The sequence below is a fragment of the Rattus rattus genome, chromosome 13, assembly GCF_011064425.1.
Source record: "Rattus rattus isolate New Zealand chromosome 13, Rrattus_CSIRO_v1, whole genome shotgun sequence".
Classification (NCBI taxonomy): Eukaryota; Metazoa; Chordata; class Mammalia; order Rodentia; family Muridae; genus Rattus; species Rattus rattus.
The window spans coordinates 61397663-61421635 of NC_046166.1; the positions used below are offsets into that span (position 1 = coordinate 61397663).

The following is a 23973-nucleotide window of genomic DNA, read 5'->3' on the forward strand; positions in this document are numbered from 1 at the left end:
TGGTTCTTGATCTTCTGAATGGCCTTCATGGATCTTGTCACCTCAGACACCGTAACTTTCTGGGCTCTTGTGGTCTCCCAATTTTGACCCGGTACCTTCTTTTTCCTTTCCTGTTGCTTTTATAGTTATCAATGCTCTGTCTCAGAGATATTTTCTTCAAGCCAATGACCAGAAAGATCTGAAGGACTGGGTTGAAGCCTTGAACCAAGCCAGCAAGATCACTGTAAGTATACCTTGTGTCCTTTCTGGTAGGGGAAGAGGGGTGTCCAGGCTCTTGACCTCAGTAGGGAAGGGGCAGAGCTCAGAAGGCAGCAGGGATTCACCTCAGAGCCTGTGAAGACCCGGCTCTCTCTAACCTCTGCCTGGCTATTGGCTAACAACTACAAGTGAACTTGAGAGTTTGAGTTTGAATCGAGTTCAAGAGGAAGTTTATGGGGTGTCTCTTTTTGTGCTTCCTGGGAGGGCTTCTGTCAGTCATGTTCTGGGTAATTGTGGGATGCTGATTCATGGCTGTAGTGTTGGAAAAGGGATTACTGACAAGAGGGAGAGGGATGGGGAAAGCCAACGAGGAGGAACTCAGGTCTATTTCTTTCCAGTTTGGGGGATATTCTTTTTTTTTTTTTTTTTTTGATTTTTTTTTTCGGAGCTGGGGACCGAACCCAGGGCCTTGTGCTTCCTAGGTAAGTGCTCTACCACTGAGCTAAATCCCCAGCCCCGTTTGGGGGATATTCTTAGTTGGGCCTGGAAATGTCTTCTGTTTAAGAGCTTTGTGAACTTTGAAACTTGTTCATGGATGTGTTAAGTACTCTCTTTTTACTGGACTTGGCTAATGAAGAATCTATTTCTTATTCCATAGAAATATTTTTTTTTCTTTTTTCTTTTTTTTCAGAGCTGGGGACCGAACCCAGGGCCTTGCGCTTGCTAGGCAAGCGCTCTACCACTCAGCTAAATCCCCAACCCCAATATTTTTAAAACAAAGAAAGAAACTAAGGGGAAAAAAATCTGTTAGCTTCCCAGCACTGTGATAACCTGCTTGAAACAAGTTATAAGAAGGAAAGGTTAATTACCGATGGTGGTTTTTGTTTGTGTAACTCATGGGCTTTATCCCTGTTGTTTTGGACCTGTGGTGAGGCAGAATATTAAGGTGGAGCATGTGATGTGGGAAACTTGTTCATCTCCTAGTGGTTGGGAAGCAGAGAACAGAACAAGAAAGCACTGGGGTCCCAATATCCCCACAAAGGGCATATGCCCAGGGACCCAACTTTCCCACTGTGCGCCATCTCTGCAAAGTTCCCCTGCTTCCCAATAGCCCTGCATGCTGGGGACCAAGCATCTAACATGGGGAATGTTTAGTAACGGTAGCGAAACTGCTTTGGGGGGAAAGGGAGGACAATGGCAAGACGAAATTCAGCAAGACAGAGTCTGGTCTATCACAGTTGCTGAAAACAGAAATTCTGTGTTGTACAATCAGAAGTGCTGGTCTTTCCATGACTTTGAATTAAAATGCCCATCTCCAGGACAAATTGTTCTTCCAGAAACTGTAGGGTTCCAACGACTAGTAGTAGCATCTGTGTTGTTGGAGCCAAGCAGGGTAAACGGTAGCTATTTAAGCTGAGTGACAACTGTTTACTGTTCTGGTAACCCTGCATATAGAGAGGGTAAGGCAAGGCTGGTGGATGACAGGTCTCCCTGTGTGCTGTCTCTGGGCTGTGGGTATGGCCTGCTACCTCAGATACCCACAGAGAATTAACAAGGGTGACTTGCAGAGGTAGTGGTAGTTATTATCTTAGGAGTAAAGGACACACCATAAATGATCTGTGTGTACCTTATATGTAAATTGAGAAAATCCGTGCTCTCGAGCTAAGAGGACACAGCGGGGAGCTGAACACTCTCCTTGGCACTGGCTGGGTCATGTTATGGACTGCTACACATCAGGCCACTGAAGGAGAGGAGAAGGATGAATTGCTGGGCTGATTTGAAAAGGTGGTGGCAGGATATAGGTGTGTGTGAGCATGTCATGTGTGCGCATGTCTGTGTACACACGCGTGCACACATACACATACACACATGTATATATTCTACCATGCCCTGTTCATTTTTTCTGGCTCCTTGTTTTGCTGAGAATTTTTTGTTCAGTCTAAATACTAGGATATATGTGACTGTCAATAGGATAGGGCTCATGTCTATTCTTCGCTTTCTAACCAGGGTTAGCTCATCCTATAGGCATGCAGTAAGTTTATTCTGTGCGTATGTTTATGTATTTGTATGTGTGTGTTATGCTTGTGTGCGTATGTATATGTGTGATATACATATGTGTGTATGTGTTTGTGTGTGTATATATGTGTGTATAGGGTGTGTGCATGTGTATCTATGTGTGTATGTGTATATGTGTGTATATCTACATGTATGTATATGATGCATATATATGCCTATGTGTTATGTGTATATGTGTATCTTTGTGTGTATGTGTGCATATATGTACATGTATATATATCTATATGCATGTATATGTATGTGTATATGTATATAGGTGCCTGTGTGTATATGTGTATATGCATATGTGTATGTGTATATATGTCTGTGTCTGTGTATGTCCGTATATATGCCTGTGTTTGTGAATGTATGTATATAGTATATTTATCTATATATGTGTGTATATATATGTATGTGTTTGATGTGTCATGTATATGTGTGTGTGTATATGTATGTGTACATATAAGTATATGCCCTTGTGTGTTATTGTATTATGTGTATATGTGTATAATTTACAGGAAGTATCTTTCTGTGTGTGTGTGTATGTGTATGTGTGTGTGTGTGTATATATGTGTGTGTATGTGTGTGTGTATGTGTGTGTATGTGTATGTGTGTGTGTGTGTGTGTGTGTGTGTATGTGTGTGTATGTATGTGTGTGTGTGTGTGTGTATTTGTATGTGTGTGTTATGTGTGTTTGTGTGAATGTGTGTGTATGTGTGTGTATGTATGTATGAATGTATGTGTGTGTGTGTGTATATGTGTGTGTGTGTGTGTGTATGTATGTGTGTGTGTATGAGTGTGTGTATGTGTGTATGAATGTGTGTGTGTGTATGCATGTGTGTATGTGTGTGTGTATGTGTGTGTGTATGTGTGTGTGTGTGTGTGTCTGTGTGAGAGAGTTCCTCATATTTGGGTTTGGATATCCATGAAAGAGCTGGGGAGAAGAGTGTTCTCACCATAGTTTAGTAAATTAGCTTTCCATTTCTCCCCACATCCTGTTTGTGGTTCCGAGCTCTTCCTAAGCTTTCTATTTTTTGCTGACCATATCACCGTTCTTCCTAGGTACCCAAGGCTGGGACGGTACCTGTGGCCACAGAAGTTCTCAAAAACCTGACAGCTCCTCCCACCCTAGAGAAGAAACCGCAGGTGGCCTACAAGACTGAGATCATCGGGGGAGTGGTGGTGCAGACACCCATCAGCCAGGTGCCATTGCTTAGGGGTGCTGTGCAGGGACAGTGAAGACATGTCCATTGTGCCCAAGGACCAGCCCAAAGCATTAGAATGGGAGAGCTAGTGAAGAAGATGACCAGGGCGATAAGTGCAGGGGGGATGTGGTCGGTGCCAAGGTAGAGGTTGGGGCTGTGACATCTTGAGGGTGTGCGGCCTCTGTGCTTTTGCTTAAGACCCAGGCAGTGAACACTCATAAAATGTAAAGGCAGTGGGGCTGAGGGAGGCAATGGGACAAAAGTCTGCAGCCCTGTCTGTGTGCTTGTGCCTTCTACGGTTCTGTGTTGCCTCCTTCCTCTTCCTCTTCTTCTTAGCCATTGTTGTTGTCCGGGAAAACACTCAGTAGAGCACAGGCTAATGGGAGTCAGAGTCGGTTCTTAGTTCTTTGACATTGTACCAAAAAGGCCGAGGTGTGGTGGGGAGGTTGGGAGGGGCTGGTCTGCACAGGGGAATGGCTGGGGTGTTAACAGTGCCTCTGTTTCCTTGTAGAATGGTGGGGATGGGCAGGAAGGGAGCGAGCCAGGGACTCACGCCTTCCTGCGAAGGTCTCAGAGCTACGTCCCCACGTCAGGCTGCCGTCCTCCCACCGGGCCTTCTCTTATTAAGAGTGGCTACTGTGTGAAGCAAGGGAACGTGGTGAGTGCCAGCATAGGGGCTACACTGGGGTTCTAATGCTCCTGGGATCCAGTGAGCATGGATGTAGCAGAGGAGGATGAGAGGAAGAACTGTACCCTCTATGCTAACTGCCACTCGAATTAGCCATTAGTCCCCAGAAGGCTTGCCTGGGGTGCTAAAAGCTTCTCCACCGCATTCAAACCCGAAGCAGTACGAAACTGATGGTCAGATTTCCTCCTATTTCCCCACTCTAGCTCCTAAGATGATGAGCCAATGCACTTGTCTTAGTCAGGGTTTCTCTTGCTGCAATGAAACACCATGACCAAAAGCAGCTAGGGGAGGAAAGGGTTTATTCAGCTTACACTTCCACATTATAGCCCATCGCTGAAGGAAGTCAGGACAGGAACTGAAGCAGGACAGGACCCTGGAGGCAGGAGCTGATGCAGAGGCCATGGAGGGGTGCTGCTTACTGGCTTGCTCCTCATGGCTTGCTCAGCCTGCTTTCTCCTAGGACCCAGGACCACCAGCCCAGAGATGGCACCACCCACAATGGCCTGGGCCCTGTTCCATAAATCACTAATTGAGAAAATGCCTTCCAGGCTTGCCTGTAGCCCCATCTTATGAAGGCATTTTCTCAATTGAGGTTCCCTCCTCTCAGACTGTGTCAGTTGATTTAAAACTAGCCGGCACAGTAGAAGCTTCCGGTGGCAGCAGAGAAGGACCTTCAGGTGCTCTTCAGGCGTTAGGTGCTTGGTCCTTGGGCAGATGGGAGCTCAGATGGAGGCCTAGGCCTTTCACTGACTTCATACTCCAATTGTTCCTGTACTTTGTCCCTGCTGAAGATGGGAGCCTGGCTTCCATGGTGTCTGGGCATTTTCTGTGACAGTGCCAGTCCCGGCTCTGGAGACCTGTCCTTGATGGTTTGACTCCTTGTTTTTCCTTTCAGCGGAAGAGTTGGAAACGGCGCTTCTTTGCCCTCGATGACTTTACTATCTGCTACTTCAAGTGCGAGCAGGTAGGTAGTGGGTTCGGGTCCCTCCGGAGAGGTCTGAGAAACAGAGAGTGAGCATGCGTGGAAGCCAGGCCCATGTAGACTTCCAAGCCACTTCTTGTCTTATCTCTGTCCAACCTGCGTCTCTTTATGATGCGATTATCAAAGGGCCCGGATGGCTGCCAGCGTCTGTCCGTGCGGTGAGCCGCTTTGGGGGCGGGGCCACAAAGCAGCTGCCGCATACGTGTCTTCCCCGGATTCGGTTTTAGCCAATACTCTGAGAGAGGGGTGTTGGTGAACTGGCGTGGTTCACTGGGCCATGTGCACAGCTCACCTGCCCATCTTCCGTCTTTCCCATCAGGACAGAGAGCCTCTGCGCACCATACCACTCAAGGATGTTCTCAAGACTCACGAGTGTCTGGTCAAGTCCGGGTAATTGCCTCTTCTTCTTCATTTTGAGGAGAGCCTCTGTTCATCTTGGAATCTTCATTGGCTACCCTTTTTGGGGCTCTGTTGAAGAGCCTTCCCTATAGAGCAGTAGCTCTCAACCTGAGGGTCACAGTCCCTTTGTGGGTATCAAATGACCATTTCACAGGGGTTGCCTAAGACCTGCAGAAAACAGAGATATTTACATTATGATTCAAATGACAGTTACAAAGTAGCAGTGAGAATAATTTTATGGTTGCAGTCACCACACCATGTATTAAAGAGCCATACCATTAGGAAGGTGTAGAACCACTGACTTAGTGCCTCGTAGCTGATCCAGGGTTAAGATCGCACTGGACAAAGTACCCTCTTCCCATTTCCCCATTCTTGCTCCCATGATGCCTATGTGCTAACTTCTGGTGACAGCAGAGAGTGGCACTTAGGTATCTCTCAAGGGTAGAGTCAGGTGTCAGGCCCTGGGTGTCAGGGATGATGGGGCTCAGACAGAGACCAGGGCCTTCCCCTGGCTTCACACTTGCCCTTGTCTGAATTTCTCAGGCCTTTCCTCCTTTGTTCTTGATGTCCCCATTAACACAGGGGTGACTCACAGCATCCCCGTTGCTACCACTTGACAGTCAGAACAAGTATTTTTATTTCGTTCCTCTTTCCACTAGGAGAGGCACCTTCTGAGAGCACTGTGTAGGATCCAGGACTTGACAGGAGACTACCCCATCCCCATTCCTAAATTCAGAAATGAGTCTCAGTAGACCCCAAGCATATCTTTTTGGCCATGAGTTTGTAGTCCGTCCAGATTGTATGTTTGAAAGCATAGCACAGCCCTTCATAAGCACACATGCTGTGTGACCCAGTGAAGCAGGGTAGAAATGCTGTTCTGAGCTTCAGATAGCAGTTGGGGGGGGGGCGGTGGGCGCAGAGGACTGGAGAGGGCCCTAGGGATAATTTGCATTTTGTGAAAATAGCTGTAGACATTGCCCCAAGTGTGGCTCTAGGGGGCAGAACTCAGCATGACTGGATCATGAGAGATGCCCAATTGCCCCCTGACCCTGGAGGGCCCGTGTAGAGAAGAAGCTACTCGGATGGACACGCTAGGGCAGCTTGGAGAGGTGGGGTAGTGGTTAGCCTGAGACTCTTGAAAACTGCCCCTACCTCTAACTCTACCCGAGTCACACTGGACTTGAGTGGAGAGGTGAAGTACATGGGGAAGGCTGTGGCTTTGTGGCCTCAGCTCTGTTGGGCGGTGTCACCTCTCTGGGACCTTCAGGGGAATTCAGGACAACTGTCAGCAATGATGGCTGTTGAACTGGATGCCGTTGAAAACAGCATGCAGCTGGGGCAGTGGATGGAAGGTGGGGAGGGCTCCCTCCTTGGTTGATTTCACCTCCTCAGTGGACTCTGGGACTTCTTGCATTTGCATGAATAATCTAGAAGGTTAGAACACTTAGCACTATGGTAGTTAGGTTTCCTCTTGCTGCTTCAAGACACAATGGCCAAAGTGGAGCTGGGAAGGAAAGGACTTACTTGGCTTACACTTGCTTCCAAGTCATTGTTTATTATTGAAGGACGTCAGGACAGAAACTCAAACAGGCAGGGGCTGACGCAGAGACCATGGAGGGATGCTACTTACTGCCTTGTTCATCATGGCTTGCTCAGCCTGCTTTCTTACGGAACCCAGGACCACCTGCCCAGGAGTGGCACCACCCACGATGGGCTCCATACATCACCCATTGAGAAAATGCCTTGCAGACTTGCCCTCAGCCCAATCTTAGGGAGGCATTTTCTGAATTGAGGTTCCCACCTCTTAGATGGCTTTAGCTTGTGTCAAGTTAACATAAAACTATTTAGCACAATCCCAGAACAGAGCTCAGAAGCTGAGCAAGCAGGAGTAATAGTTGGTAGGATGTATTTGGAGGGATCTGTGTGGTTCAAGCTGCTCTTGATGGCTTTATGGGTCAGCTCAGTAAGCATTTTTTTTTTTTTTTTTTGTCTTCATTTCACACTCAAGGACTGACATTTATCGTCCACGTTCCAAAGACCTTTTCTCATCATGGTGTTTGGGCCAGGTCTGTGTACACTACCTTGCCTTAAGACATGTCCCTCCTCTGCCCAGAGGGTATGCCACTCTGTGTTTTCATTCTCTAAGACACTTCTGCCTAGGAACAGCCCTTCCTTGGCACAAGGGCTCTCCGTTGGCATGGAATGCTGCCTTACCTGCCTCTGGTCTTGCTTCCTCGGGTGCTTCTCTTGGTAGTAATTGGGTCTTTACTCCTTACATAGTCCCCACAATGACTGGATGCACACGGCTGGCCCTGATCATAGAAGACAACTTCGGCCCATTTGGTATTGTGTCAACACCACCTGTCCCTTGCCCTCAGCCTTGCAGGAGCCAGGACTTCTCTTCTAAAAGCCACACCCAGACTAAAGCTTGTTTTTCTTCTTTATTTTGTTCTCTTTTCTTCTTATTCTTTTCCTTTCTCCCTCCAAACCCTCCCATATCTCCCTCCCTAATCTCTATCAAATTCCTGGCCTGCCTGCCTGTCTGTCTGTCCATGAAGCTTGTTATTTTTGTTTGTTTGTTTGCTGTTGGGCACACCATCACTAAGCTACACCCTAACCCCAGAAGCAGATCTTTTTTTTTTTTTTTCCCCAATGAAGAAAACCAATTTTAAATTTATTTTACACAAACATACAGAGGAATAGGTTTTATCATACCAGACCCTTGTCCCCGACTCTTTGCTCATAGTCATCCCTGCCTGCCACACACACACACACACACACACACACACACACACACACACACACACACACACGCACCCATTACAACTTCTTTTTTTCCCCTTCAGGGTTCTCTCTCAACACTTTTGTGGTCAGTTATTTGCTTATTGATTTATCATCCGTACGTGTGGGTGCATGCGCACATGTGTGGGTCTGGAGGTCTGAACACAACCTGTGGGAGTTGGTTCTTTCCCTCTGCCATGTCAGACCAGGTAGCAGTTAGCCAGGCCCTTTACCTACTGAGCCATCTTGCCAGGTGTCAGAGCCCCTGAAACTGGAGTTACTGGTTGTGAGCCTCCTGATATGGGTGCTGGGAATTGAACTCAGGTCCTTTAGGAGAGCAGGAAAAAGTATTCTTAAACCCTAAGCCAATGCCTTCATTTTTCTTTACAACTAAGCAAATTCTATTGTATGTCATTCATCTGCTGGTGGACCTCAAGACTGATACTGTTTTCTTGCCATCGTGAGTAGTGCAGAGATTGCCTAGGGGTGCAAGGATCTGTCTGGTAGGATGTAGCATCCTTTGGGCGTATATCAGGAGTAGTATAGATGGCTCATATGGTGGATTTATTTTTAGTTTCTTGAGGAACCTTTGGACTGATTTCCATAGTGGCTGCACTAACTTACACTCCTCCCCTTAGTGAGCAAGGGTTCCTCTTTCCCCACATCTTCCTCAGCATTTGTTATCTTTTTGCTGTGGGTCATTCTGACTGATGTGAGGTGAAATCTCAAAATAAGTCGTATTTGCATTTCTCTGAAGGCTAAGGTTGGTGAACAGTTTCTTGGGAAGCAAATCTTAAAGTCGGCTACTCTCAGTTTCAGATTCCCTTCTTAGCTCCTTGAGGGAGACAGCAGGAACTCAGTGCTGTGGGTGGAGCCGCTGCTGGGGGAGGGGCAAGGTCGAGGGCGGGGTGGGGGTGGGTTGCAGGTAGGTGGTGCTTTAGAAATGGTGTCAGTTTCCTTAAAAGAGGCACGTTTGGACTCAATGGGTTTTTACCTCCAGTATCTTGGACAGACATAGCATTTACAGTCTCTGAGCCTGGGGCTTCCTTATTCACAGGAAGGAGAAAGTCTTGAGTTGCTTTAGTAGGTGATCGTGAAAGCTGTAGGAAATGACGTGAAAAGAAAAGTGCTCACAATGCCTGGCGTAATGGTCTAATGCTGTCTCTCTTTCCTTGCCTAGTGATCTCTTAATGAGGGACAACCTGTTTGAAATCATAACCACTTCTAGGACGTTCTACGTACAGGTAAATGTCCGCCCCAAGACCAGCATTCCGTCTCTGTGAGTGTGAGTGGATGCCTCTTCTCCCTCCAGCACCCTCGTCTTCTCTTTTGCTTGTTAGTGTCTTCAGTGGTCAGTTTAGTACCTTAGTCTGTCAGCGGCTCCTCTCATTTTAAGGAGGACGTTAGTTAGCCAGACGCTCCCCTACTCTGGAATACTACGAGCAGGTCCATCCGCTGTGCCGGAGCATGCATGTCTCTGTAGCAGCTGCACTGGGTTGCAGAGCTCTAACTAAGCACAGAAAAGGAGAACTGGTGGGTGGTTTCACTTCTGCTCTGGGGGGGTATTTATAAGTCTGTCTATGTATGGACATTACTGTGTACAGATCCGACAGAAGCACAGAGGGCCCTGTGCCGGCACAGGTGCATAGGCAGCCACACAGAGAAAGCCATTGTTTGGCCTCTGACAGTTCACTTACCAGGAGCTCCCCTCATCCCCGAGATCTGGAACTCTCCCAATCTCTATGAAGTCACAGCGGCTAAGCAAGGCAGATTTCCAAGCAGGGCAAAGGCATCCAGGGCCAAGTCCTTAGCCTGGGCTGCCTAAGCAGCCCACAGAGTAAGTACACTGACCTACAGAGAGAGGCCGATGTGGGATTCTGAGCCTTAGAATATGCAGTTTTTCCAAGTGGGGTTTTAGAAACATCCCTCTCCCTTTTTTCTCTTTTCCCCACCGAATCCCTCCCACAAAAGGATGAGGCCTCTCTCCCATCTTTTTGAGTAATAGGTCTGTGTCTTCATTGTTTTCTACTTTAGGCCAGCAGCCATGCTGGTAGCCTTGGGTATCTTCAGGCCATTCTCACTGGGACAAGCACATTGTCCAGGAAGAGAGATGTCAGAGAGGAGACTGGATCATGGGCGGGTCACCTCGTTCTTAAATCTAATTTTCTCCATTTAGAAGCAAGGTCTAGCCTGTGCTTCAATGAAAGTTTCTAGTTCTTGCGGTTAATATTTATAGGCTATGGTCAAGGGTCTAGGCATGGTCTGAGGTTGGGGTCATGGAGTAAAACAGAACTGATCTTGAAGCTAAATAATCAGGCAGCTGGAATCACATACATGACCAAAGGATTCATGGGAAGAGGGGGGCCAAGCAATGGAACAGCTCTGTGACAAGGGCCTAGGAAAGGAAATAGCTGCAAGGGAGTCTGAGGAAAGGAAATAGCTGCAAGGGAGTCTGAGAAGCTATGGACTCACTGCCCTGCCTGCTCCCTTAGCGAGCTTGATCTGGTCCTTAGAGTCACAGGTAAGATGAGGGCAATAAGACTCAGCTCCTGGACTTGGACAACTTATTTAATATTCAGAGTCTCCGTATGTGTAAAATGGAGATGAAAAACTCAACCCAAGCCCTTCTAATGACCCTGAAGTCTGCTTGGTCCCAGGTATCACAAAGGATAGATTAGAAAAGGGCAATGCAGGACTAAAAAGGCCAGTGTGAAGGCCATGGCAGACAGTCCTTCAGAAGGACTTAGGGGGATGAGGGCGAGTGATGAACTTGATATGGATATGGAAGGGGTCCACTCTCTAGGACTCGAGAGTTGGTTGTGTGAAGGGGAAGGGACAGACACATAAATCCCAGGGCTTGGGCTTGCTTGAGTTTTGTACTAGTTGATGACAGCCAGTAGTCATTTCCCTGGGAGTATAGAGGGCAAGCAGGCTTAGCACTGGGGTGGGCTTACTCTTCTGTTACTGTGATAAAAACAGCATGACCAAAAGCAACAAGGAAGAAAGGGTTTCATTTAGTGTAAGGCTCCACGGGGACTGAGTCCATCAGACCAGGAAATATATGCCATGGCAGCAGGAGCAGGAAGCAGAAAGAGGAGAGGAAAAGCCTGTCCCTAGTGATGCATTTTCTCCAGCAAGGCTCTGCCTCCTGAAAGTTCTTTAACCTTTACAAACAGTGAGTGTCACCAATGGGGAGACCAGATAACATGGGGGACCAAATGTTCAAACACACTAGCCTGTGGGGGACGTTTCTCATTCAAACAACAACACAGGGGTAAGCACCGAGTTTACTGTGCTTGTAGAGCATCCAGGGGTACACTTGGTGATGATCATTGCCTAGATGATGCTTGGCATGTTGGTGCTTGTGTGGATGATACTCTGAACGCTGCAAAGAGGGTAATAACTGGGGAGACAAGAGGCTCAACCAAAACTGTTCAGAAGACCTTGTATCATCTAAGAGGGACCTTCCCAGTTCTCTACTCCTTCCCTTCTGTGCTAAAATTTCTAAGGAGGAAGAACACCAGCATCATCCTGAATACACGCATGGGGTCAAATCCAGGTGTAACACATGGGACAAAGAGAGTGCTGTGTTGGAGAGGAGTGGATGAAAAAAACAGGGAACATATTTGTTGATTCACTTAGAAGTCACAACCATAAATCTGTCTTAGTTGGGGTTTTACTGCTGTGAATAGACACCATGACCAAGGCAACTCTCATAAGGATAACATTTAATCGGGGCTGGCTCACAGGTTCAGAGGTTCAGTCCATTATCATCAAGGTGGGAGCATGGCAGCATCCAGGCAGGTACGGTGCAGGAGGAGCTGAGAGGTCTACATCTTCATCTGAAGGCTGCTGGTGGAAGACTGGCTTCCAGGCAGCTAGGAGGAGGGCCTTAAGCCCAGACCCACAGGGACGCACCTACTCTAACCAGGTCACTCCCACTCCAACAGGGCCACACCTTCTAATAGTGCCACTCCCTGGGCCAAGCATCAAACCGTCACGAAACCCATGACACATTAACAAAATATCTTGTGAAATTATGATCCTTCTAAAAATATTAAGAGTAGTATTGCTTTCTATTTCTGTGTACCTCTTTAATGGCTGGTCATAAAAGACAACAGAAATCTCATTCTTGTTTCAGCCTGGAGTCCGTGTCCATGTGTTACGTTGAGGAGTTTGAAAATCTGGTCTTACTAAATATGTATTTCAGATCTTCTTCCTTTCTTTCCTTCCTTCCTTCCTTCCTTCCTTCCTTCCTTCCTTCCTTCCCTTTCTTTTCTTCTCTCTCTCTCCTTCCTTCCTTTCTTTCTTTCTTTCTTTCTTTCTTTCTTTCTTTCTTTCTTACAAGAACTTGAAAAACTGATTTTTTTTTGATGGTTTAGAACTTTCTTTCAATGTAACCATATGCATAGAAAGCACACTCCCATTGGTTAATAGAATGCAATCATGTTCAACTTAACCCTATACAGTCTTGACCAGAAACTTGGTACATGGTTTACAATTTAAAAAAAAAAAATAACAAAAACCAAACTGCAATCTACTTCATCTCTATCTGTTACAAATGTATAAAAAAAAAAAAAATCCTCCATCGAATGTTGCTGAAGGCAGCAGAACCTTGAGAAATATACCTTTGGCTTGCCTCGGAAAGGTAACACACATCCCACTGTAAAGGTTTATAAAATTGTTATAATGTCACAATGCCAGTTCTAAGAGTTCAGTAACTGACGGGAGCCTACGGGACATGCACAGAACTGTAGAAGCTCTCGCACGTAGCCAGCAGTACACAGACTGTGAATCTACACAGACAGATCGTTCTGCACTAAGACGTCAGCTCACCTCATGTGCTCAGTCAACCAGGAAACCTTAGCTAGACCTTGATTTTTGCAAAGAAAACAGAGTCTCTTCAGCATTTCAGTTTACAAGTAACGGGATGCTAACAGGCAGGCCGTTCCTTCCATTGTCCACATTCAGAGGGAAACCGATGATGAGGTGAGCTTGGGCTTTCCTTTGCATTACTTTACATTTGAAGGTGCTCGTGACTTTAAAAGTGAGTCTAAAAGAGTAAAATGACCCTTCTTGGAAGGCTAGAGAAGGACAACCTGTCTAAGTTGTAAGACGTCTCATCAAAGCAATGTAATCTTTTATGAATTATGCCTCAACTTAAAAAAAAAAGTAGCCCCCAAATAAGAGCAGGTCTGAAAAAGAAAATATAACTTAAAACATCTTGCAAAGACAAGGAGAGTACAGGTTCAAAGGTAACTAAGATACATTGCTCTAAGGCTACCTAGGATTAGGCTCTAAAGAATCCTACCATTTCACGTTTAGCACTAGTTACTAAATATCAATTTACAAGTAAGGTGTTCATTGTTGTGTTCCTTTAGCAAGAGAAAAATCTACCTTCAGACTAGGAGGGTAGTGATGGGAGAGAGAGTGGTTTCTTACTATGAGGTAGACTGTGGAATCTGGAGCTTTCTCCATACATTTGCATACGCACAGCTAGGGTCCACTGATCACCATTGACGTGCATCCTTCTGACCCATAGTTTGCACTCACGCTTTGGAAAGCACCGCTCTCGGCGAGCCGTGCTGATCCTTGAGATGTTGACACATGTTATTATGTAATATTTTTAAAGTCACACTCACTCACGTCACTAGCAGGGCCTTTGAGTATGGAAGGATGTTAGCTCATGCAACGAGGGAGAGGAGTTTTGTGAAATCCTTCTGTTTTGCTTCAGGAGCTCAAGGTTGGTCGTTGGCCAAAAAAAGAGATGATGCTATTCCCTTGGCATCACTGGCTCATTTTTGATACAAAGTCTGCAAAAAATACCCGCCTCTAAATAAAACCGGAATCATGGTTTCTGTGTCAGTCGCTTGTGTTAAATAAAAATAACCGTGCTTCCTGGGTGAGCTCTGTTTGCTCCCACAGTGTGTCCTGTAGGGCCAGAGGTTTGTGTCCACTGAACTCAAGCGACTTTCTGACCTGCTCCCTCAGTCAAGCATAGTAAGTCTGCACGAACCTTCTGTCCATGCCCAGGATCTAGGAGAGTGAGACCAGCAAGCAAGGCAAGGCAGAGAAAAGACTGATGACTCAGATGTTAGATGTTTGTGCTGTAGGCTCCACCTGTACTCCCATCTCTCATGTTACAGCACTCTTTGCGATTCAGGGGAAGCGGCTTAAACATCTAGTGAGCATTAGCTAGCTGGCGATATATCACTTAATGCTCCCGTGCCTGGTCTGTATGTAGTCTGTCCGTGAGGAGAACATTCAGGATCATAAACCCAGTGAGTCGTGGGGCCAGTTGAGAGGTACTTGGTACTAAAGCAAGACCTGCTTGTGTTCAGAATGACCAGATCCTAAACTGTAGGTCCTCAACCTTGCTAATCCTGCGACCCTTTGATACAGTTCCTCATGCTGTGGTGGTCCATGTTGTTACTACTTCATAAGTGTAATTCTGCTACTGTACTGAACCATAATGTAAATATCTGATTGTAGGTTGAGAACCACTATATAAAGGATGCAGTGTAGTGGACAGAAGGTAGTGAATATAGCCACTGCCAGAAAAATCTGCCTTTGTCCAGCTTATGGCGACTGGGTATGTTGGATGGTGGGTCGGTGTCCGGATCCAGGTAGTATTCAGGCATCAAGATGGATGAGGTGGTGACGAAGCAGCCTTTCAGTAAGTAGATATTTCTAAGTTCTGAGCAAGCGTTCAAGATGAGATTTCAGAGCTGGGCTGCAGCCGAAGTGGTTTAGCACTTACCTTGACTATGGAAAGTTCTGGTTTCAATGGCCAGCATACATATGGCCTCCAAGCATAACTTGACCTCCAGTCCTTGGAATACAGAACACGGGTCTCTCTCATAAGGTGAACTAAGACTCTAAGGTGAAGGGTACCACCAAAACAGGGGTTGGTCATGATCAAATGACTCTTTTGTGGAGTCTCCATTGGACGCATCAGATGTTTGCATCGTGATTCATACCAATGGCAAAATTACAGTTATGAAATAGCAATGAATAATTTTATGGCTGGGGGACTGTTTTAAAGGGTTGCAGCATTAGGAAGGTTGAGAACCAAGGATCTAGAGCTATGTAACGCATAATTTATATAATCACCAATCTAAAGATGAGATTGGTTCATTGGGAAAGGAAGAAGTTGGGGATCAAAGGAAAAAGTAACTGCTGGAGATTTAGGGATAACGGCAGTAACCAGAGGTAGAACTGGGATGTCTTTTATTGGTCTCTGCCATAACTCACTGCATGTGTGTAGTACTGGACTCATAACAGACCCTCGGAAGCTCACTGGACTGCAGTAAAATCACAGGTTGAATGAATTTATTTCAAATGTTTGTCCCTCTCTCCTTATAAACTGCCATCAAAGCCAGAATGCACATAAGACCAGGGCAGGGAGAGAGGAAGGGACATGTGGCACTTTCCACTCTATCTGCTCTGTGTTGGGCACGTTTTGGTTTCTTAGAAAGTCACCAGGGCTGGGTAGACCCCAGCTCTGAAATACTGCTTCTTTCTAGTATGGAATCATCTACACTATTTGTTTTCTATTTGAATACTATTTTTAAGATGACTGTATGTGTGTGTCGTATGTGTTCATGTATATGTAGGGGCACATGCCTGTGATGTATATGCAGAGGAGGATGGCCATGTCTTTTTCTACTGGATGTCTGTCTCTAAAATCATTTTATTTGTTATGTATGGGTGTTTTGCCCTCATGAATGCCTGCATAACATGTCTGGTGTCCATAGAGACAAGCAGAGGGTGTTGGATCACATGGAACTGGAGTGACAGACAGCTGTCCATCATGTAGGGGCTGAGAATCAAATCTGGGTCCTCTGGAAAAGCAGCCAGAGCGCTTAGCTGCTGTCTTTCCAGGCTGGATACCCAGGTGGGGCAGGCTCTGGATGGCCATTCCTTCAGTCTCTGCTCCAAACTTTGTCTCCGTATCACCTCCTATGAATATTTTTGTTCCCCCCCCTTTAAGAAGGACTGAAGCACCCACACTCTTCCTTCTTCTTGTGCTTCATGAGGTTTGTGGATTGTGTCTTGGGCAATTCGAGCTTTTGGGCTAATATCCCCTTAGCAGTGAGTGCATACCATGTGTGTTCTTTTTTTGCGATTGGGTTACCTCACTCAGGATGATATTTTCTAGTTCCATCCATTTGCCTATGAATTTCATGAAGTCATTGTTTTTGAGAGCTGAGTAGTATTCCATTGTGTACATGTACCACATTTTCTGTATCCATTCCTCTGCTGAGGGACATCTGGGTTCTTTCCAACTTCTGGCTATTATAAATAAGGCTGCTATGAACATAGTGGAGCATGTGTCTTTGTTATATGTTGGAGCATCTTTTGGGTATATGCCCAGGAGTGGTATAACTGGGTCCTCAGGTAGTACAATGTCCAATTTTCTGAGGAACCTCCAGACCGATTTCCAGAGTGGTTGTACCTTATTTTTTTAGATAGTTTCACACTTAACATGAAACCTGGCATTTTGCCTAGGCTAGCTGGCCAGTGAGCCCCCAGAATCTGTCTGTCTGTCTTCTCTGGGGAGGTATAGGCATTTATAGGCTCAGGTTTTCTATAGGTCCTGGAGATTCAAACTCAGGTCGTCTTGCTTATATAGCAGCACTCTTTCCCATTGAACTCCAGCCTCATAGAGCCTTGTAAAGCAGTGGTTAAAACTACTGAAGAACGTTTAGAAATGTATATTTTATAATTTCATAGGATATCAATCGCCAATCTGCTTTCTTTGTTCCTTTTTTTTTTTTTTTGGTAAATTCAAAATAACTCTCTCTCCACTCTACATGTTATCTTATTTGATCCTTTTTAAATTTTGGCTTGATGCTAAGTCTAGAACCCAGAGTGTTAGGCATGTGTTAGGCAAATGCTCTGTCGATGAGCCCCAGCCCAGCCTGTGATCCTTTGGGGATCACATATAAATCCTTTGGATTTATATGACGTTAAAAGAGGAGGGCATTAAATAAATCAATAACTGTGAAGTATATTGTGTTTGGAGACGGTTTCACTACATAGCCCTGGCTAGCTTGGACATCAATATATAGATACGGCTGGCCTAGAACCATCTGTCTCTGCCTCCCAAGTGCTGAGATTAAAGGTGTGTGTTTCCATGCTGGCCCGTGATGGTAGAATTTCAGGTTTATTTGCTTCCTTCTAGCCATAGAATAGAAAAAATAGCAACCTTACTAATACATAGAGGGCCCCAAGGCCTGGGTGCTATTCAAACAGCAGAACTTCACAAGTTACCTAGTTCTCCATTAGACCTGTCTATGGAACATGCTAGCTCTCACCCTGACCTAATTCTCACTACCTTCTTTGGACCAGGGATGCACCTGTCTTTTTCTTGGACAGCGACTAGACTGCCAAGTAACCAGGGAGCATCAAGGGAAGAGTAAGCATAAATGCGTTAGCAGGTGGTGAGTGTGAGAGGCAGGCACCACAGGCCCTCATCCTCCTTTTTGACCTAGTGCACATAGTGGTATGTGTGGCACAAGGATAACCAAGGGGCTCCTGGGATGATGGGATGATGGGAAGGGATAGCATTGTAAGCTTGAGGGATGACGAGAAACATGAAATCCCCAACGAAAACGGAAACGCTCCTGTTTCATCCTGGTAGAATTCAAAGAGGAGTGGTTTGGAAAAGCACAGTTGCCTGCACAGCGTGTGGACGGACACACACACACACACACACACACACACACACACACACACGCTTTGTGCTTTGGCGGACGACAGTTAAGGGAAGGAAGGTGCTGGGGGAAGTAAAGCTCAGTCTTGTTTCTCTCTGTAACTGAGTTCACTTGCATTCTTCCTTCCAACGCTTGGTGGCGCCCAGAGACTCTGCCTGCAGGAGCCAAGCCTCCTCCGGCTTCTCGTTCCATGGAGAAGCTGCTGCCCCCTTCTGGGGTTAAGTGGTTATTTCTAGGGGAAATGCTTCACTGGGCTCTGCCGTGGGTGGTGTTTGCTTAGTTCTCAGTCCAAGGGTGAAATTTCAGGACAGACCCAGGTGGCTTGTACTTTGAGGAAGGAGCTGTCCACGTGCTTGCGTGTGCTTTGGAGGGTCTAGAGAGGAAGTTCGCTTTAGTAGAATTTAAACCAGGAGTCTCCTGTTCAGACAGTTATGGGAGAGGTGAGGCAGGTGGAGTCTAGACCACCCTCGAACCCATAGCCGTGGCATTCTGAGCCTCATTTTCCTAGGAGTCTGGAGGGGCTGGGCTGTTTTTCAAATGGGGTAATGGGTTCAGTGAGAAGATGGAAAAGTAGGCTGTTCCCTACGTCCTACCCCTCTCTGTCTTCAGGGCAGCTAACCTGAGAGCAGTTTTAGTTATTGGGAATCAAGGATGAGCTTGCAGGGGAAAAGAATGCCCTCAAAAGTCGGCAAGGCACCAGACGACATGGCTTCCAAGCTCCTTCTGAACTCTGATGTGATTTTTATGAACTTGAGCCCAAGACTTAGAAGCTGAAGTCACATGCCAAAAAAAAAAAAAAAAAAAAAAAAAAAAGTGTGTACGTGTTATGGATGTTTTGCAGGCAGACAGCCCTGAAGACATGCGCAGCTGGATTGAGGGGATCGGAGCAGCTGTCCAGGCCCTCAAGTGCCACCCCAGGGTAGGTCACTTCCTTTCTGTGCCGCAGTGTCAGCTTAAAGATAAATTATCTTCGAATGGGACGTGTTTTATTTGGTTATGTAGGCAGGCAGCCCGGCTGTGAATGCTGGCTCACTTGTTTTTCTCTCTCTCTCTGCTAACTTGGGTACATTCCCCACCCCACCCCTGCCTCCTTTTTGGTTTGTTAGTGGACATGAACTCGGGCTGGACAGAGGAGATGTGAAGTTTCCCTGCAAGTTCAGTGCCAGACAGAACCCTGCAGACATGTGGAACGAACTCTGCCTCGTATCTTTTTAAAATTTATGTATTTATTTATTTTTACAGTAGGGGTCTTGCTGTGTGGTCCAGACTACCTCAAGCCACCCTGCTTTAGCCTCCTGGGAAACTGGGACTAAAGGTGTCCCTGGCATCCATACACTTACTTGAGTTTGTAGCCAGTGTCCCTGTTTGAATTGGCTGTCCTGGGTGGGTCCTTGAGACTTCGAGACAAACATTGCAAGGAAAATCCCTCACTTTGCCCTCTCCTCCTCTTTCTGTGTCTAGGAACCATCCTTTTCAAGATCCATTTCTTTGCCTCGACCTGGAAGTTCCGGCCTTACAAGTGGGCCTAACTCCATCTTGTCAAGGAGGCGGCCACCAGCGGAAGAAAAAAGAGCTCTTTGTAAGGCCCCCTCCATGGCCTCATCCTGGCAACCTTGGACACCTGTCCCCCAGGCCAAGGAAAAGCTGTTGTCAGCCGAGAATGCTCCAGAGGACTCTCTATTTATGCCCAACCCTGGGGAGAGCAATGCTACAGGGGCATTGGCAAGTTCGAGAGTCAGGCACAGGTCGGAGCCCCAGCACCCTAAGGAGAAGCCATTTGTATTCAACCTTGATGATGAAAACATACGAACCTCTGATGTGTGATGGACAGTGCCGTCGAGTGCAGGAGAGCCGGGGGCTATGAGTCACTGTCTCTGCCTCGGTAGAGGACAGAGGCCAATGACACTCGCAGAAGAGAAGCCCATCTAACTGGCGTTGTTTTTGCTATTATTGACACAGTTTATTTAATCGGAGAAAGTCACTAGGTTAGACCGGCAGGCATACTCCATTACTTCTTGAATGCCCCCCAGGTTTCCTAGTTGAGGGTTAGTTCTCAGGCTTCCTGTCTAGAGGAGGCTAGAGTCCGATCTCACTGATAAGCTTCCCCCCCCTTGTGTTTCTTTTATTTTCTTGGTTTCACTTCCAGGATCTCAGGCTAAGAACTGCTTTCCTCTATGCCTGTGTGTTGGCTGAAGTCTGGGGATCAGGCAGATGGTTAACATCCAGACTGAAAGGCATGGGGTGGGACTCAGGTTACACGGTTCGGTTGGGATCCATCTGAGACTTGTCATTAGAATCTAGGGAGTGAAAAGTGAATTTTGGGAGATCTCCCCGGAGCAGTTCCTTCAGGACCACCTCCCAAGGGACCGGACAGGACCTCCTGTGAGTCATGAGGGCTAATTAAAATGCTACAGCCACTTGCAGTTATTACAATGTCCTCTTGATGCTCCATGACCCCAAATGCTATAAAGCTGAGTGACAGAGCCACCAGTCTACTTTCTGTGTCAGGCGCTTAAATGTTATGATTGGGGGGGGGGGACCAGAATAGACACTTCCCTTGACACTGAGGGGTGTGTGTGTGTGTGTGTGTGTGTGTGTGTGTGTGTGTGTGTGAGAGAGAGAGAGAGAGAGAGAGAGAGAGAGAGGGAGGGAGAGAGAGATGGTTAAGTGTAAAGTGATTTTGTATGTGTGAGTGTGTATGTATGTGTGGTGGTTAAGTGTAGAGTGATTGTGTGTGTGTATGTATGTATGTATGTATGTGTGATGGTTAAGTGTAGAGTGATTGTGTGTGTGTGTATGCATGTAGGTATGTATGTGTGGTGGTTAAGTGTAGAGTGACTGTGTGTGTGTGTGTGTGTGTGTGTGTGTGTGTGTGAGAGAGAGAGAGAGAGAGAGAGAGAGAGAGAGAGAGAACACTCCTGCACTCATATTAAGACAATCTCTATCTCAGAGGCTTAGATTCAGATAAAGCGGCTACTGAGAAGAGATGGATGGCTGCTTAGTGCAGTAAGCACCTTCGATCCGTGTTTTCCAGACAGGAGAAGGACTCTTCTTTGACAGTGAATCTCGAATCCCTGTCTCACAGCTCTTTCGGGATGGGTCGACTTTTGTGTAATGCTAAGTGCTTGCACACTGCGCGCCCTGCTGACCCACTTGCCCTTTGCTTCCTTGTGTGGCCTGGTAAATGAAGCAACTCGCACACCAGGTGGAAACCCAGCATCTGATAAGAGCCTCCGGATTCACTAGCGAAGAGGCTCAAACAGGATTGCATTTTTCATGGGACAGCTGGGAATAAAGAAATTGAATCAGAGGATGAATTGCTGGCTAGAGATTTCTACCCCAAACTTAGGGTGTGGCTTTTCCCACTGGGCAGGATACTATTTCCCGTGCCTTTGGGGGCATTTGTCTATCAGTCTTCAATGAACCTGTGCTACCAGAAAGTTGTGGCCATTCCCTACAGAGAGATCGCTCACTCCTATCTGTGTAACTTTTCCCTGCTAGGTGTATTCACTCTGTTGTGAATTAGACACCGGTACTGCTAAGAAGAAACTAGGAGGCATTTTTATTTAAGCTACTTAGCACTCCATGCCCATAGTGAACGCAAAAGCAGGCACAAAGCTCTCCAGGGTGAGAGGAATCGTGTTCTTTCTAATGTGACTGTGACCCTGAACCTGGTGCCACGCTGAAGACTCCTGGGCTCTGTGTATGGGAGCTGTCCCCCACTTTAAGTCTGGACTTGTGACCCTGATGTAAAAAACAAAAACAAACAAAAAAACAAAAAAACCCACTGGACTTCTTTCTCTGTTCATGATCTTTCCTGTCTCCTACCCCCTAAAAAATCTTTTGTGTGTTTTGGTTTTCAGGGTTCGGGGATTATTTATTTATGAGTAAGATTATAACCTACTTCAAAAGTCAATGCCCTTTGACTCTGGTTTCAGCTTAAAATCTTCCCCTAGAAAAGTCTTTGGCCGTTCAACAGAATTGCTCAATGTGAGATGAGGAAGTAAGGGAAATAAATCAGGAACTCCTGAAGGGCCTCGAACCTGCCCTGGCTCACGGAAATGATGTCATCTTTTGGCTTTTAAATTGCAAAATCTGTCCGTCCCTCTCCTAGAAACTGTTTGCTTGGTCATTACTGCCCCATCAACAGGTCGTTACAGAAAGCTGATAGGTTTTAGTACATAGTTTGAAATCATGTTGCATTAAACACAGTGCAGTTTATATTATGTAGACGAAGGGAGGGTACAGAGTTGCAGTGACCTTAAGCAACCAATCCGTGAGACTTCCAAGTTAGAACACTGTTACTATCGGTGGCTGGAATAACTTTGTGAAGCCTCAAAACATTGAAATTCTCAGTTCTTATTTCAGAATTCCCCTTCTGTCCATATTTCCGGCCAGTTTTATACAATTCTTCCCCTCCCCACCTTTTAAATTTGTTTTTTTTGCTAGAGTCTTGCTATGTAATCCAGGGTGGCTTTGAACTGGTAATCCTCCTGCCTCAGCCTCCTGAGTACTTGGATTACAGGCCTGTGCCACCGTATCCAGCCTATGACAGTATTTTAACCTGAGTCAAAGATGGTACACGAACCTTTAGTTTTCTGTGTATCCGACAGGCCTCTGTCGGAGGGGAAGGTGGGGTGCCGGCTGTACGGGTTTGTGGTTAAGCCTAGAATGTGGATAAATCCGAAGGGATTTCTGGATTATAAAAGGTACTGCGTTTTCTTTGTGGAATAAAAGCAGTCTCTGGGGTTGGGTCCTTCCATAACGTTTCAGAGGCATTGCTCTCTGTAGCTGAAGTTTGCCCTATTCCCTACTCTTAAAAGGTTTAGTGGGGGTTGGGGATTTAGCTCAGTGGTAGAGCGTTTGCCTAGCAAGCGCAAGGCCCTGGGTTCAGTCCCCATCTCCGAAAAAAAAGAAAAGAAAAGAAAAGAAAAAAAAAGGTTTAGTGGATTTGCTTACCTAGGGCCAGGTGACAAGCGACAAAAAATATTGTGACTTTTTCATTCTGTGAGCCATGCTGAGGATATGGGAAACCTCAGACTGGAGAAGGACCTCTGGTCAAAGTGGCGGAGTGACAGCTCTACTTCCGAGTTGAATGCTGCGCCCCCCCCCAGGGGAAGATTTAATGTCCGTCATCCTAGTTTACTGGAAGCAAACTGGTTTGGTCTGGTCTCCCCTTTTCTACTCGAGCTCTCCTTGGGACTAAAATGACTGTCTGAGTAGAAGCATCAGACCAGTAATTGAGCAGTGGACTTGATGCTTGTTTTCAGTGTCAACCAAATAAACAGCGTCTAGCAGCAAATGGCAGTGTTTTTGAAATTAAGCTTCCCATGTCGCCTGGGAAGATTTTTTTCTCCCCTCTAAAATCTGTTTTCCTTAGTCCCCCCCATTCTCTCTGTGTATTATTGCCTGCCGGAGTCAATTATAGTCATTTATACCAGGTAGGCTTTGAATCAAGTGAATATTTGGCAAAAACACACAGTGTGACCGCTGGGCCCTCTGTTTATGAAGGCGTGGCACGCCCCATTGGAGCCACCTGCAAGCACTGAGCTTAGTGCATGGAAACTCCTAATTGGTATGTAGCAAAACGTAATTTTCTAAAACTGGTTGCTTGTTTTGTAATAAAAAACATGTGAAATAGGAAATCTGGTTGTGTGTTTTCCTGGTCAGATCTCGTGGCCGTGGGTGGGTGGTCACGTTTCTCACTTGCCCCATGACTGGTTTTAGAGTAGACCCTCCCTTCATGGCTTAGGGGTGGATGGCTCTTGTCCTGGGATGGCATGGATGGTGGGTGATACATGGGTGTGTGTGTGTTGAAGTGAGCCAGACTCTGTCCTTTATAAAGTCTGGAGGCCGGCAGAGGCAGCATCCAGGCCAGGAAAAGAACGTGTTGCTCATTTCGGTCCAGTTGTGAGCCCAGAGTGAACTGGAAAAGTAGAATCGACG

At 46.3% G+C, this 23973-nt stretch overlaps 1 protein-coding gene across 2 annotated transcripts in view; it reads left to right on the forward strand.

Annotated features, from left to right (window-relative positions):
• Positions 1 to 20114, forward strand: part of Plekha2 (pleckstrin homology domain containing A2) — a 58719-nt gene extending 38605 nt beyond the window's left edge. For both annotated transcript variants that reach the window (XM_032919190.1, XM_032919191.1), the window contains exons 5-12: positions 126 to 223; positions 3316 to 3456; positions 3970 to 4116; positions 5042 to 5110; positions 5448 to 5518; positions 9489 to 9552; positions 18869 to 18946; positions 19489 to 20114. In XM_032919190.1, the coding sequence (XP_032775081.1) occupies positions 126 to 223; positions 3316 to 3456; positions 3970 to 4116; positions 5042 to 5110; positions 5448 to 5518; positions 9489 to 9552; positions 18869 to 18946; positions 19489 to 19851 (1031 nt within the window). In that variant the 3' untranslated portion in view covers positions 19852 to 20114. The remainder of the gene's footprint in view (positions 1 to 125; positions 224 to 3315; positions 3457 to 3969; positions 4117 to 5041; positions 5111 to 5447; positions 5519 to 9488; positions 9553 to 18868; positions 18947 to 19488) is intronic.
• Positions 20115 to 23973: the final 3859 nt, after the last annotated feature.